Source organism: Plectrocnemia conspersa, unplaced genomic scaffold (assembly GCF_051122295.1).
Source record: "Plectrocnemia conspersa isolate PC_06_02 unplaced genomic scaffold, ASM5112229v1 ptg000001l, whole genome shotgun sequence".
Lineage (NCBI taxonomy): Eukaryota > Metazoa > Arthropoda > Insecta > Trichoptera > Polycentropodidae > Plectrocnemia > Plectrocnemia conspersa.
The window spans coordinates 11,286,950-11,300,702 of record NW_028277165.1 but is presented as its reverse complement, the minus strand read 5'-3'; the positions used below and the strand labels follow the sequence as shown (position 1 = coordinate 11,300,702).

Sequence of the window (13,753 nt, the reverse complement as noted above, 5' to 3'; positions counted from 1 at the left end):
TTCGCGCTATTTAGTAATGTAGTTAATATGTTTATTTATAGAGGAAAAGTTAGCAAAAACCTTTGCGAGTACTTTATTTAATATTTATACTATTAATTTAGATGTTATTTATTTTTACACCAATCTTTAGATAAAATTCAAATTAATTAACAATATTTATAAACAAAAGAGAAAAATATTATGAATTCCTCTGAGGTGGTTTACGTGTCAGTAAATGTTTGGTATATTACATGTACAAGTCTGAAGGAAATAACATGAAAATTAGTGCGATGCTTGTGCTTGATGTGTGCTGCAAAGAGTTTCTATACGAGCTACTAATTTAGTCTATTTTAATATTAAATGTGGTATCCATACCATTTTTCAATAACAAATCATTTACAGCGCTAAAGCCGCATTCAACTAAATATGACGGTGGGAACGGTAAGAGTAATTTTCTTATTAAACTTGTCATAATTGGGTATTTTGTCTCTGTCTCGACATATTTAAAGCCACGCCATTTTATTTTTTTATGTTGAACAACGTTTTAATAATAGATTCATCATTTTGCAATTCTAAGAGTTCGTATTGATACTGTGTGACTACATCAGTTATATTTACTAATATCGTTTTGAGTTATCCAGAGCGGAATAGCAATTTATTTTAAATCTGAAAATCTGTTATTTAAGTCACAAGCAATTTTACTCAAATGATCCACTATAATAAGTACAGCAAAATCAATCACCTCGGAGCATACCGTGAGATACTTTCGCTCGCTCGCATGTTAAGTGACGAGAGTGAGCGAGAGATAAGGACGTGCGTTCCGCACACCCTTAGCTCTCGTTCACTCTCGTCACTTAGCACGCGAGCGAGCGAAAGAGAAAATATCTCACCATGCGTGCCTGCAATAATGTCACACTTATTTAGCCAATAAAATTAATCAAATTTTATATCTGAAACATTTTTTATACAATTTCAGAAGTCCAATGAAGCCAAATATCTTGGATTTCGCATCAATAAGTTATTTATTTAACAAATTTAATTGTTCGAATATATCTGTCAAATAATTCACAAATGCTTGACTGATTTTAAAAGTGTCATTTAGGGTTTGTGCGACAACCATCTTATTTTGGTATGAAGCAATAGTCTGCTGTGTTCAGCATTTTTATCCTCACAAAATTGTTTGAAGAGACGTTCACATTTGGCATTTGTTTTGATAAAGTTTATACATTTTATAATTTATTATATTATCTCATTTAGTTCAGGTAAAAGGTTTCTTGAAATTAAATTATCTGTGAATAACACAATGTATAATACAAGTAACATGTCTGGGTTGTCATTCTTTATTAATTTTAGACAACCGCATTTCTTGCCCATCAGAGTACCATCTGCAGCACATAATGCTAAAACAGTAGTTGTAGTTTCCAATGTTTCACATAGCAACATCTCTTAATTAATTTCACCATTGTCAATATATCTTACATAAGCCAACAATACAGCCTCGCTGTCTCTTTTATAAAGTTGATTCATTAATCTGTATTGAGAATCTTACTCTTAACTTTTCAATTAGTTGTGTTTCTACATCCTTGGACATCTCATCTATTCTCTTACTAACAGTGCTATTGCTTAGTGACATTTCTTTCATATCTTTCCTCTTCGTGAGAAAAACTAATATTGCTGGCTTAAATAATTCTTTCCCTACAATATGATTTTTTCCAGATTTAGAAGCTATGAGGATAGCTAAAATTTCATAATTAGCTAAAAGAGTACGACTTCGGTTAGAATTTCGTCCAGAGAACAATGAATTTATTGTTCTTTATCCTATATATTCTTTAATTGCTTCAAACCATGGTTCACACAAGTACTATGTTTCGTATTTATATGTGCTTCAAGACGCCTCTTTTCATGGATTCATTGGTCAAAGAGTGTTTGCACGACAAACAGAATGGTAAACGAACATCATGAAAACGAAATTCAAATAATCATCTGAATACTGACGAACTTTTTTCTTGCTTTCACTAATCATTTTGCGTAATGGGGTGAGTTAGGAATTGTAATTAAAATAAGTTTATAAGCTTTACAGAATTTAATTCGCGGTAGTGTTGTAATATTTTTCTCGGAAAGTCAATTGCAATATAAAAAAAATATTTTTAACAAAAAAATGTAGCACATATTAATGATTACTGGGGCGTGCGCCCCACGTTGAGAAACACTGATCTATATAGTATTATTTATCATTAGATTTGTTATTATTATGAAAATCTATAAATATTGTGTTGTGACAGTGTTCTTCCAAACCGACGATACTTTCCGACATTAGCCTTGATCTGACACACTGCCAGTCTTCTTTTAATATTTGTCAGTGATTTAACCTATTTTAAAAACATCATGTTGATGATCATGATATGATTAGAAAAAATTAAAAATGTATCTGAGGGTGTCGTACATATTTATAGGCAATGTAAATAACAATAACTAATTTTTAATTTGTATTTTATTTTTTACAAACTTATTATAGTATAATACCACAGTTTTATAACTAAATATAGTAATACAGTCAGTCCTTTAAAAATACGTATTATGTGTAAATAATTTGAAAAGTTGATAACATTATATATCATACGCTCTTTAATTTGTTTATGTATTGGTAATTAAATAATAATAATTTACATATTATTGAAGAGACTAGGAATCTAAAGCATTAGTATCAAAATTAAAGTAATATTTGCACATTGTATATGTACATACACGTATCTTTAGCAATAAACTAAAAATAAATGTTTTTTGCATAATATAATAAAATATAATTCTAGCCCTTTGCGGAATCGTAAAACTAATTTGACGAGCAATAAACGTTTAACATAAACACACATGAAAGACAATACCATTGTCGGTCCAGATTCGCCTCAATCCCATCAAAGGAGCCTTTGTGAATCACCGAAAGGGCAAAAAAGTATGACAGACAGGCCTGGCTCTTCCCGAGGCGTCGTCTCGTATTTAATTCGACGATCATCATATTTATCTTTAGAAGATACTTTTATTATCCCGTGTGCATCATAGAGTCGCTGTAAGAGTGTCTGATGTAACTGTTGTCCCTGTTTAACTGATCGTAGTAGTTTTCATGATATTGAGGTCTCGAATAACAATTGTTGTTATTGTAACTGTCTGTATTGCAATGCATCAAATTTTGCTGCTGAGTTGGTGGAGTCGGATGCGGAGATGGGACTCTTGCTGGACTTTCGTTCCAAGGACCCTGCTGGAAGGTGAACGGCCACGACTGAAAAAGGAAAAGAACCACTCAGATTGATCTAAAAATAAACAAAACAGTCTAAAATAAGAATCATTGTTATCTCAACGATCAAAGTTGGACAATCTTTAGGTGCATAGTTTTGAGACCACCCTATGAGGGTTTATTTATTTATTGAGTTCCCTTAGTTCCTAAGAGCGCTTGGTACACAAATAAAATGGAAGCGGGCCGTAAATAATTTAATTTTTTGGTAAAAAATAAGCCTAATCTAAACAACAGCTGTTCGCATTTGTGCGGACATTTTTACTTTTAAGAGTGGCCAAACACTTCAAACTTTAACGGTTGTTTGTTTTTCTTGGAGCGGATCTTTTCTTGTTTTATATATATGTATATATAAGTCCGAGGTGAAAATTTTCCAGCACCGATGTTTTCTTTTAGATTTTATTGACGATGTTTTATTGTTTTTTTAGAGATTAGATACATATAAAATTTTGCGTTGGTCATAAAAATATAAACTTAATTAGATCATTGAGACATACTATGTAGAGGATCGTAAAGTTTTGTTTAAAAATATAGTTAATTGTATTTGCTATAAAAAATAGTCTCAGCGACAGTTTCAGTAGTATATTTGGCTATAAAATATGATTCAATAAGCTGTGTGTTCTATTCTTGTCGTAAAACACAACTTTACTTTAATACTTATTAATAAAGTTTTCAATAACTACTGCGTATTTTATATCTCATTCTGAACTTTCTCGCTTTACGGAATACGCAATTTTTTTGTCATTCAATAATTGCTATTAATCATTCACATAAAATAAATATAATTTTTTTGTATGTAATTTTTTTGCGTAAAAAGTAAAAAGTTATAGCTTATCAATTAATTTATATATTATTTTACCCGCAACGACATTCGGAATTAAAATTTATAATTTTTGTCTATTCTATTTTTTTTTCATCATTTCACCAATTCGTTTAATTATTAATTTAATCTTAAACATTTATTGTGAACATCCATTTAATTCGGAATAACTACACTTAGGCCGGTTTCACACGTGCCGGATGGATTCACCCGGCACCGGGCCGGCGCCGTTTACAAAGCTTTCACACGTAGCCGGTCTCTGGCCGGTTTCTGGCCGGTTTCTTCCCAACCCGACCTATACCCCGTCAACTGGTGCCAGTAATTTAGGATTAACGGCTTCACATAAGTCCTTCCACACATTTCGCGTTATTTTTTATTTTTGTATGTATTCTACTAAGATAATTATAATAAAAGAGATTACATTAATATAATTAAAATTTCGAGGTCTATTTCTTCCGCTATTGCCTAAACACGAGGAATATATATTATATTTTATTATAAGATACCACAATCACTGTTAACGGCCCGGTTCATGTTTGAGTTTTACCCCCACCACACTCAACTCGGTACCCGGCGCCGGACAGTTTAGTGAGCGCGGCCGGTGACAACCCGGCAGTCAGCGCCGAGCCGGCGCCGGGTAGATTTGTCCGGCACGTCTGAAATGATAGTACTAGCCCATACAACACCATCCCCACTACACGGCGCCGGCCCGGTGCCGGGCAAATCCACCCGGAACGTGTGAAACCGGCCTTAGGGCATCCGAATACCCGGCCATATGTATTACCCTGTTCTAGCGCTTTTTCATAAATTAACCGGGTACAAATTTAAAATTTAATAAAAATGTGAATTTTCATTGCTGTTTTTGAAAAATATCAATGCATCTACTTTTTCATAGAACTTTGAGTATTTTATGAGAAATTATTAGCAACGGAATTGCCGTTTAAGTAGATTGAATAGATAGCATGGAAAGAAATAGCTTTTTAGAATTAGACTTCGTTTACAGAAGATTAAAATGTTCATATATGGGAAAAATCGAATAATTGATTGAATGACAATATCCTGGTACCCACTAAAATTTACCCGGTTCTTGGTTATTTTTAAACTATGCGACTGTCCGGGTACACGATTTGGAAGCCCTAACCACAGTATTTAAGATACAGGTATAATTGAAGCAATAGGAACCATTACTATTTTATTGACACAAACTCTTAAAAGTATTTTTGATATTCATTATTTTTTTCAGTACAGTACTAATACAGTAGCATTAGTTCAATTTTAAATAACTTGGCTTGATTATAAAATAAAAATTATGAGTTAGTTAGTTAGCCATTAGACTTAGACTTTATTAATCTCACGTATTGTATAGTATTGCTATTCATATCCTTTGTCGTTATCGGAAAGCGACCACGATAGTTTGACTTATAAAGAGTCACACGGGAGACATTTTCTCGCTTTATTAAAGGCGTAGTCTAACAGCATGAAGTTAAAACAGACCTGAGTTAGAATCCTATATCAACCCCTATGTTTTTCAATTTTAATCGTGTCAGGGAGATCGGAATTAGTAAATATCAATTTTAATTGCTTTTATCAGAATGAGTTTTCATATATTTTTCTAATCTCACGGATCACAAATTTGTTTTATTTATATTCTTATCTTACGCTGTAACCTGGCAGGCGTGAACCCAATGCGTTGCAACGGGGTAAATCTGTATTAACTGGGTACGTCTGGGCTAGTATTTTCAGTCTAGGAATCGGTAACATCTATATAAATAATTATAAATTAATAAATGTATTATAATTTATAATCAATAGATGTCACTTTGCTGCTAGTGTTAATTTTTAATAATAGCGCATTTTTATAAATAAAAATTCGAGTCTGTTGCCGTGGCTCGAACCTGTAGACTCTGTGTTACCGTACGGACTACGCTATTCCGACCTTATATAGTGCATATATATCGTGATGATTAATTCAAATGGAGCTAGGTTACATATAAGGTAAAAAATATCTTATAATAACCTACTTCGGCTGATAGAGAATATCATAATGTATAAAATAATAAATAAAATACCAAATATCAAGCATATTTTAATCTATCTAAATAAATTTTTTTTTAGAAAATATGGTCTTTGTTATTTTTAAAGTCATATAAAATCCAAAATAACTCAAATATTAGATATGTATATTACTATATAACCATCATATTTGTTGTTATTATTTATTATTATATATAAAATTGGTATTATTATTATTTATTATATAAATTTAAATATGTTATTTTTATTCATAATATATGAGAATGCATGCAGTTAAAAGAAATCCTATATAATAATGAAATACATTGCATAAATTTGCAATATGTATAACATATTAAAATAATTTACAGCGTATAAAAAATAAAAGTGTAAATAATTATTTTATGTTGTAGAATCGGTGAACTTACCGTCGGTGAATTGCAATCGTTGAACTTTCCTAGAACCATTCTAATTTCAAACCCAACCTAATGAAAGTTTTAAAATTAATTATAGTTTTTGAACTATCCAAAAATACAAACTAAGCCAACTCATCTCTCAGAGAAAAATAAGTGGAAGAAGTTCAGACATACGTCTCATTTCGCATATTGCTCCATAGTATGTCTGCATATGTAGCTATCCTTACCGATATTACTATGGATTTCTGTAAGTATGTTCAAACCGAATTTCAGTCAATAGGAGAGCGCAAAAACAATTATCACTTCTCAGAAGTCAAAACTTCACGTCAAAAGCAATAAAATAGTATCGGCGCCGTCGCACTGGGAACGCTTGGTAACGAGCGCTTTCACTGCGATGACGACGGCGCGATTTTATTGCTTTTGACGTGGATTTTTGACTTCTGAGAAAGGATTATTGCTTTTGCGCCATCCTATTGGTCAAAATTTAGTTTAGATATGCTTCATTTGATTCTCACTTATTGTAAGTCGTAATATTCTTTTAAAAAGTGTTAATATAAACGCTAGATAACCGAACGTTTTCATTGCGACGGCGACGGCACGATTTTATTGTGTTTGACGTGGATTTTAAGCAGGGACCAGAATTTAAGTAATTTATGAAAATACTATGAAGCTTAATGAAATGGAAATATTAAAAACCGACCACTGACTGGCAAACTTCCCACATTCCTCTGAAAAAACCTGGAAAAAGTCCCTAAGTAGCCTCGATAAATAGCAGATTCTATTCTTGTTCTCCAGCGTGTTCACAAATCGCGTTTTAATGTCAGTGGTTAAGCTTTTTTTTAATTATTCCTAGCGAATAGTAGAACTCGAAAATGTGCGTTTACAATTTATTGTTTTTTTTTATGTAATAAAAAGCAAAGATATCGTGAAAACACCTCTAAAATTAGTTACTCAATAAAAATTGCAATAAAGTCGGGTTTCTGTAGAATTGAGAAAAAAGTGATAGAAAAACTATAAATCTATGATTAAACCTACACTAAAATCATTGTATATTTATACATTGCAATAAGAACCCGCGGCTCGTGCTGGTGCCATACTTATTTACAATACCAGTGTTTGGACTACGATTGTGTCTTGAACGGAGTAGAACCATATGGTGGAATGACGGAATTATACGAGACGTTCCAAAAATGTCCCGAAAAAATATTTTAAATTTTAAATTAAACTCTAGAGATAAAAAATTACCAAATTTAGGGGTCTGCCGTTAGGTTGGAGGTCTTCAGTGGGCTGGTCGGCTAGCATCGCTCTCAAGTGGGCTATGTAACCACTGGCCAGTCTCAGGGTGTCCAATTTCGAAAGTTTCGTATCCGCTGGGACCCATGGAAGAGTTGTCTTTAATCTAAAATTGATTAAATAATATTTAAGAAAATAATTGGTTTAATTTGTGAGATAAGATAATAAATATACCTGCAAAATGCTTTGGAAAGAACTCTCATTCTTGCCCTTTCTCTAGCATTAGCTGCGTTTCTTTGCTGAGGTGGACAACGTCCTGTAAAATTATAATTGATAAGAAATTATTATTATAATGTTAAATCTATTATATTAACATGAGAGCCAGGGTCGGTACGAGAGTATTCATCCCGAGAGGGAAATTTTTGTTTGATATGATAAAAAAAGCTCATCATGAGCTTTTTTAGTAAATTAGCAACAGCTGTTATTGATAATTGACATTTTTTTATACGATACGGGAGCCCTAAGTTCCATCGTAACTCAACGCTCTGTAATTAATCAAGTAGATCGATCCGTTTTGGTCCTTTGAATATTTGCGTCCATTATAATAAATCGTCATCTTATTGAAGTTTGTTCTCTCAAACGTTCATAGAGTTCCCTGTTCATAAATAATATAGAGATAGCTTCGTACTATACTGTATTACTATATGCACTTACATTTTTTTATTTATCAAAATATTTTAGATTCTGGAGAAAATCGAGAAATGAAAATGATAATTGTCATTTTTCAGGAAATAAAAATCACCGAGAAACTAGAATGACTAGCTAATTGTTAACTAGTAAAATAATCAGAAACGCTAATAAATTATAGCCAACCACTTCTTTTGCTAACTTTATACTTTAAATAAAAATATTGTATATTGCAGAACAGATTAAGAAAAAGGTTATACTGATAGACAAATTGCATATGATTTTTTTAATGTTTTTCCCCTATATATTGTTGCTAGCACAATCGTATTGTACTATTGTACCATTTATAGTACGCTATTTCGTAATATTATAAATAACATACACATGTCTATAATTATTAGAAAAATCTGTGGGCACACTGCAACGTTTTGTTCTAACTCCTGTCATTTTTCAACGGTTAAGTTATACAAATATTAATTATTTTTAACTCTCAGATATCGTTAAATTCGTATTTAAAAATAATAAAAATTGTAATATTTTTTTACTTTTCTGAAATGCCAATCTTCCCCCAAGAGGAATGGTAAAAAACTAGTTTTAATAATATTTTTTTTAGAATAACCGATATTTTGTAATTTAAATGAAAATGAAATATTGTAGAAATATTGATTTGTCGCTTAACAGAGCACACCAAAAATTTACTATGTACTCAGATTTTTTTTTCAAAATTAATAATTACAAAATTAATAATTACATATTAAAAAAAATTAGTATAAAAATAGGTTTATTATCTAGATTAAGAAATATATTAAGTATAAATACAAAAAAAATAATTTACAATAGTATAATATTGCCCCATTTTAATTATTGTGCAACACTATTAAATATGTTAAATAAATTAGATAAACAAATGTTGCAAAAATTACAAAATAGGGCAATGAGAGTAATTTTAAATAAAAATAGATTAACTAATTGTAAAAGTATGATTGATAGATTAGAATGGTTGAATGTTCAAGAAATATTGAGTATGAATGTTTTAGTATTTATATATAAGTTAGAAAATAATATATTACCAAAATATTTTAATAAGTATTTAATAAGAAATAAAGATGTACATAAATATAATACTAGAAATAGAGAAAATTTAAAGAAAATTAAGTATAAGAAAACGAGTACGGCTAGGGGAATTATGTACGGAGGTTTTGATTTATATAATAGTCTTCCAAGAGAAATCCGAAACAGCAAAAATATAACGGGTTTCATAAATGGAATAAAAAAACACCTTCGTACATATAGAAATAAATTATAATATTAAGACTTTATTATTGTATATTTTCATTTTTTCTTTCTGTTATGTATTTTTTATATATTTTTATATATGTTTACTAAATTTGTTAGATGTAAAGATTAGCTATTAAGCTAAATAAATTAATAAAATAAAATAAAATAAATAAATGTGGAGATAATAGCATATCTTAGTTATATAAAATATATATCTAGATTTGAAAGTTACGTTTTTATGTTATGTATGTTAAGTCTTAGTTACGTTATTTTATTATATATTCATAAATCTAAATTCAAGAACTCATCATTGATTTCTTAAAAAACATATGATACATCGTTAAATAAATTAATTTTCAATTTTAATCGATACAAAATAACTTAAATATATTTTATTTATTATTTATTTCTTACCAGATATGGGAGATAGATCATCTCCAGTTAGCAAATCATCTTCGTCATCCAAGTTCAAAGGTTCCACCGGCGAGACGGACCTTTTCCTCCTGCGAGGCATTTTCTTCAAAAGTCTTTACACTTTTCCTTTGAACTTATCACATTTTCCGATAGTGGAACACTTGCAAAGCACAACCCGTCGCGTTCATGATGATTTTAAAAATATTTGTGAAATATTTCCGCGAGTCTTCACAAGGGTAGTCGATCCATCTCTTGGCTGTGGTAATTCATTCGGAACTAATCTCCGATGACGGCTGCAATTAGCGAGCATTAGCCCAACTCCAAAGGCGCAAGCTTTGAACGCAAGGATCGCGGCCCAAATGAGGTCCTAAAAAGTACGCTTTGATTTTCTCAAAGTTTGAACAGAAGCTTCAATTGTGAAATACAGATCAGAATATGAAGCAAACACTAATTTAATATAGAGTTGATATATACTTTGGTGAAACCGATATATGCGTAACATCTCAATAGAATACAAACATTGTATTATTATTTTTTCACAAACAATATTAAAATTCAACTAATTTATATCCATATGTAATTTTAATATTCACAAAAATATAAATACACATTTTATATTTCACAAACCTAACTGGTAAAAAATCAAGGATCATTCTATGTTGGATAAATTAGGAATGTATTATCTATTGTATATACATATGTGTTGTATATAACATTATTTGTGTGTGACACAAGCGAGACATTTTATATTTAATTTCGAAAATAACTAATGGCAACTTCTGGTTCCCATACCAAAGATTCCCCTCCAAAAGAAACGTTCCTGTGTTTCACACATGCCATTCGTAGTGTGACCATGTTTCACATATGTATATCCAATATTGTTATGCATATCATAAAGTTTTTTAAATTTAAAACGACGTTGTATGTATTTTATAAATAATAGTAGATAATATAAAATTTGTTACTTTCTCGCTAAAAAATACATCTATTTTTTAGCATGTACCATATGCTATATATTCTCATATATTAAATGATTTACATATATATTATTAATCATTACTATTTATAATTGTAAAAAGTTTGTCCTTCTGTTTGTATGTATATTTGTTTCACTAACAACATATTTAACGAATAGCTTAAAAACTGACTAATACAAAATGTAAAAATACAAGATGTAGTGGTATCACGAATTACCATTTTCTATACATTTTTTTGTACCTACGTCTATGTAAAAGTAGAATTTAACTTAAATATTTTATTTCAATGGCGATTTCAAAAAATAGTTAAAATTTAACTTGGACAGCCATCTACTTTATTATCGCTTAAAGTTTTATAGATTGACATTTCTCGTTAAATTTTTATTTTTATGTGACTTTTTTATCAGGATTTTCTTGTTTCATTAATTGAAAAAAATATTCATTGTCCTTAAGTATTGGATCGGATATTGTATCATTGATCGTTTCTTCATCGGTCATCAGTAAAACATTACTTTTATGTATATATATTACTTAAATTAAATACAAAATTTATAACACTGGATTAAAACACCCATCGCCCACCATTAAAGCTTGAATCGCCTACTAGTGAGTGGTACGCTTTTTTCCCAACCAAGTGTTAATTTTACACTTACCAGCACACGCCTGGGCAAGTGTTTTGGATTCCGGAACATCTTCGAGAATCACGAACACGTCTTCTTTTGATGGCCCATTAGAACCAGGACGTACAGACTAGCCGACTCACCTATGGCTATCGCCATCCGACCTTTTTATACCCTAGCATTGCACATTGATCTGTGTAATGTCAGCTATGAAGAGCTGGTCCGGTTCGTTTTATTTAATTTAAATTTTTTTTTGATTTTTTATTAGTCCTTTCTTAATATATATTATTTTTGTATGTGTTATTTTTAATCTTACTTATACAGTGACTAATATTTTATTTCCCAGTTCCTTGGCATAAAGCCATTTACCTGGTTATCGATTTCTTCTTTCCTTCCCCTTTATTTTATTAGAGAAAGAAAAAGAAAAAAAAAGAGAGAAAAAACATTATTTTCCCTTTTATATTATTTATTTAATAATCTTAATTTAATTAAAATAAATATATATTATTTATTCAATATTCTTAATTTAATTTAATTTAAATAAATAAATATGAATTTAATTATTTTTAAAAAGTACACTTTTTGACTTCTATTTAAACCGTACCAATAGGAAAATCTAGAAAAACCTAATCTGTGATGATCGATTGGAATTATAAATTTATAACATTTACTAATTCCGATCTCCGAGACACAGTAGATATTGAAAAACACTAGAATCCGTATGGGATTCTAGGTATTATTCACTGATCGAAACCACTGGTCTATCGTGCTGGTAAATAACATTTTAGTTTAAAAAATATATTAAAATTGTTAATTAAATCCTTTTCATATATGCTTGTTTGTTTAGTGTTATTAAACATTAACATAAGATACAAATTGAAAGTAGATATTTTAGTTAACTCCACATTTTAGCATAAGAATAGCTCCGGAGAGATTCACTATAATCTTATAATTAAAAAACTGTTTATTGAATATAGTATTGTATCGAATTTTATTATAAAAAAATCTGTCAATAAAAACATAGATCGGAGACAGATCTATAATATAGAACAGAAAATACACGTGGCTGTCTTGTCATAAGAACTCCTCCTAAATGGTGAACAGTAGCGTCGTGACATTTGCACATGTCATTCTGGCTGCTATTTATAGGTCAACTGCAATATGTGAAGAGAAGAGACTAAAAATATTGTATATAGCCAAGTATTGGAATAAATTTATGATAATAGGATGAATAAAATTAATTATAATGAATAATTAATGAGTTTGAATTTATCTTAGGCGAAGCCGGGTATTAAAGTTAGTTATATAATATATAGTTCATATAGTGAACATTGTTACCCTGTTGTGACGAATTAGGCTAACTTATATGATGTTACAACTACGGATTTACAATATAAATATATATATATAAAGTCACGCCATTAATTTATATGGAATATACAATAAAATCATATTTTAGAATTACTTGAAAATCTGAAGCACTTTTAAAGAAAAGTGCTTCAGATTTTCACTGCGCATTGTCACCCTACTAAATTCAGAGAGGGGGTGTATAGGAGGAGTTTTACAGACAAACGAAGATGATTGGTTCAAAACGCATTTGATGAAGAACCACCCCAAACAAAAGGAATGTTTATAGTACAAATCAGTAGCACAAAATCGTTCATGCGAAAAATCGTAAAGAGATTTTTATAAAATGTTTAATGATTAGAATTTTAAACTATTTTTTTAGCACTCTTAAAATAGTTATTATATTATTATCTAAATTAAATGTTGTCTAATATAATCTTGCAAAGGTCATGTGTTAATAATTAAGCTGAATTCTTCGCTCTCTAGACATCTAATCCGTCGGATTTGAGAACGTCACATGACTTGACAGCTTTTTAGATTTAAGGACGACTTCCTGAAGAAATGTCATCTAATATCGGGTCACATGCACTTTCTGATGTTCCACTTTCACGCCGACGAGGATGAAGCTCTTACAATAATAAGGGATTGAATTACCGTGTGCTATTTTCATGCAATGTCTCTTT

General features: G+C 30.3%; 1 protein-coding gene across 1 annotated transcript; it reads right to left on the bottom strand.

Annotated features, from left to right (window-relative positions):
* Positions 1-2,455: 2,455 nt before the first annotated feature.
* Positions 2,456-10,414, bottom strand: HLH54F (basic helix-loop-helix domain-containing transcription factor HLH54F). Its single transcript, XM_088186569.1, has 4 exons — positions 10,127-10,414; positions 7,982-8,063; positions 7,760-7,913; positions 2,456-3,253 (listed from the first exon to the last, which is right to left on the bottom strand). The coding sequence occupies exons 1-4, from the start codon at positions 10,224-10,226 to the stop codon at positions 3,017-3,019; spliced, it is 573 nt and encodes a 190-aa protein (XP_088042695.1). The 5' UTR covers positions 10,227-10,414; the 3' UTR covers positions 2,456-3,016.
* Positions 10,415-13,753: the final 3,339 nt, after the last annotated feature.